Source organism: Poecilia reticulata, linkage group LG2, assembly GCF_000633615.1.
Source record: "Poecilia reticulata strain Guanapo linkage group LG2, Guppy_female_1.0+MT, whole genome shotgun sequence".
NCBI lineage: Eukaryota > Metazoa > Chordata > Actinopteri > Cyprinodontiformes > Poeciliidae > Poecilia > Poecilia reticulata.
Genome location: NC_024332.1, coordinates 41,252,442 through 41,254,725, shown reverse-complemented (window position 1 = coordinate 41,254,725; position 2,284 = coordinate 41,252,442). Strand labels below are relative to the sequence as shown.

The following is a 2,284-nucleotide window of genomic DNA, read 5'->3' as shown; positions in this document are numbered from 1 at the left end:
TCCGTGTCTGGACACGAATATAGTATGTGTCCAGCACGTACCATGTGGGGAATAGTCACAGCTCACATTGACTGTATGGCTGAGTATGTTATTTATTTTTTTTTTTTAGCATTTAAATCCCACTGAATAAATATTCTATTTTCTGTCCGGGACTCTGGTAGCTGCTTATAAAGTTAGCACTCTGAGGACAACCATGCCAGGACACAAAAATATAGCTTACAGATGTACAGGCGTCATCTGAAACCCAGCAATRAGACTCCTATGTGGTTCGTCCCCGCCTGCAGCTCTGTTTGCTGCAGCGAGGTCCTTATCGTGCTCTCTGACTTTGTTGTTGCCAGGCAGAAGTAGCTCAGCCGAGTTCTACTCCAGGAAGGCGTCACAGCTTGTTAATCGAGCGAACCGCCCTCGCTTCGAGAAGGAATTACAGAATGTATAGGATTCTATAAACATAAAACCGTGGTATTGGAGCAAAACTGCGGAAAAAGTTGTGGAGTTGAACGCCGCCACAGAGAAAAAGCGCAAAAGAACACCTGCGACTGCAGCAACTTAAGTCCTGCACCGAAAGTTGTGCGCAGAGGTCCAAGTTTTACTTCAACACTATGTGGTTCAACGGTTTTCGGACATAATCYTAMAACGTCTCTGCATGACGCAGTTATTATCAARATACCGGTTATTTTTCATATATTATTTAGACTTAATCAAGAAAAACAACTTACAATAAACTAGGAAAAATAGACATGGCTTCTTCTGCTCTAAACATGATAAATTTTTAAGTATTGCTGAGCATGTAAACAAAAAATAGTTTATTGACTTTGAAGAAAGAAAAGAAAAGATTAGCTAAATAAATGTATGAGCTGGGAGAAAGGAAAAAATAACTCACCGTACAGGAGAAACACAAACGCAGCAAAGAACCMCATAGTCCTATATTTACAAAAGCAAAATCCTTACTAAAGGATTTCTTAATGATTCATTTAAACATTTCCTCAGACTAAAACAAAAAATAGTTCAAATTTAACGTTGGTATATCAAATTTAACCTTTAACATCTAAGGTCGCCTCATTAACAGTCATTTATTCCGTGTCGGGTAAGCCTGAAAGCCTCTTTCACTTTCACTTCAACTTGAAAAAAAAAAAGACTTTCAAAGTAAAAGTCTCCAAAAATAACTCCACTGATGTGGTTTATAAGGATGATGCGACAAAATAAATCGGTCTTGCACATGTTTCTTTCTCGCTTACATTTTTGTGCATATTTTAGTGGTTCTGAATTATTTTCTTTCTTGCTCYCCCTAGATTGTGAATCTGGGCGGGGGTTATTCTGTATTAACAGATAAAATATGCTAGTTTTAACAGAATTAATACTAACAAATTAGTATTAATTTCTGTGAGTACAGAAATTATGTACGAAATTCAGTTAGTACAGAAAATTGTGTACTGACAGAATGTTCTGTACTAACTGGCTCCACCATAATATGACCAGATAATCAACAAAGCTATGAGCCATAGTGGCTCCTTTTAATTGATTTAAGTTTCAAAACAATTTCCAGGTTCAGTTTATTAATTCAATYAGTAACATTTAATCAAGACTGCTCATTCTGTGRGATTCTCAACAGAAAAATTGTTCAAATGATCAACTTTTTTTGCATGTCTTGAGGCAAATGGAACATAAAGAAACAAAKATAATTTAGGCCATATTACTTATAGCATTCTTTACATGCTTTACTGATGAATTTGAGCTTAACTTAAAATACAACGTAAATTTAATTTCTGGCATATAGTAAAAAAATACCCTGTTTAAATTACACAACATTTAAAATAATTACTTATTTACATCATAAACATACATTTTGTTTTCATTAATGGGGTTGCTAATAATAAGATACATTTTATAAGCTCTGTTACAATTCATCTGTCGTTTGATTGTCGTTAAGCTGAATTTGCGCTGACAGTTACAAATTGTCCCTTCAAAATAAAAGCATCACAACTCAAACAGGAAGTTATGTGAACCATAGTTAAAACTAATTTAAGGCAATATCCTTCTGAGTTATTACTAAGCCATTTGCACATAGTCAAGATTTTGTTATCATATTTCCAACACACCATCATATATAGATGTTTTCCAAACTGACAACTACTTGTCAAAACTTAACCTGACATGAGCTCCACATGATTTTACTGAAGTATCCTTTCAAGATTATTTATTAGATTAGATTTTTTTTTTTAAATCATGTATCTTGAGTAGGATTTGTGTAAACCCAAGAAAATGGTTCGTTTCTGCTCTAAAAAAA

General features: G+C 34.4%; 1 protein-coding gene across 1 annotated transcript in view; it reads right to left on the bottom strand.

The window, feature by feature from the left end:
• LOC103461828 (V-set domain-containing T-cell activation inhibitor 1-like) overlaps window positions 1–1,062 on the bottom strand; it is a 20,358-nt gene extending 19,296 nt beyond the window's left edge. The window contains exon 1 of the mRNA XM_008404178.1: window positions 881–1,062. Coding sequence (XP_008402400.1) covers window positions 881–917 — 37 coding nt within the window. The 5' untranslated portion in view covers window positions 918–1,062. The remainder of the gene's footprint in view (window positions 1–880) is intronic.
• Window positions 1,063–2,284: the final 1,222 nt, after the last annotated feature.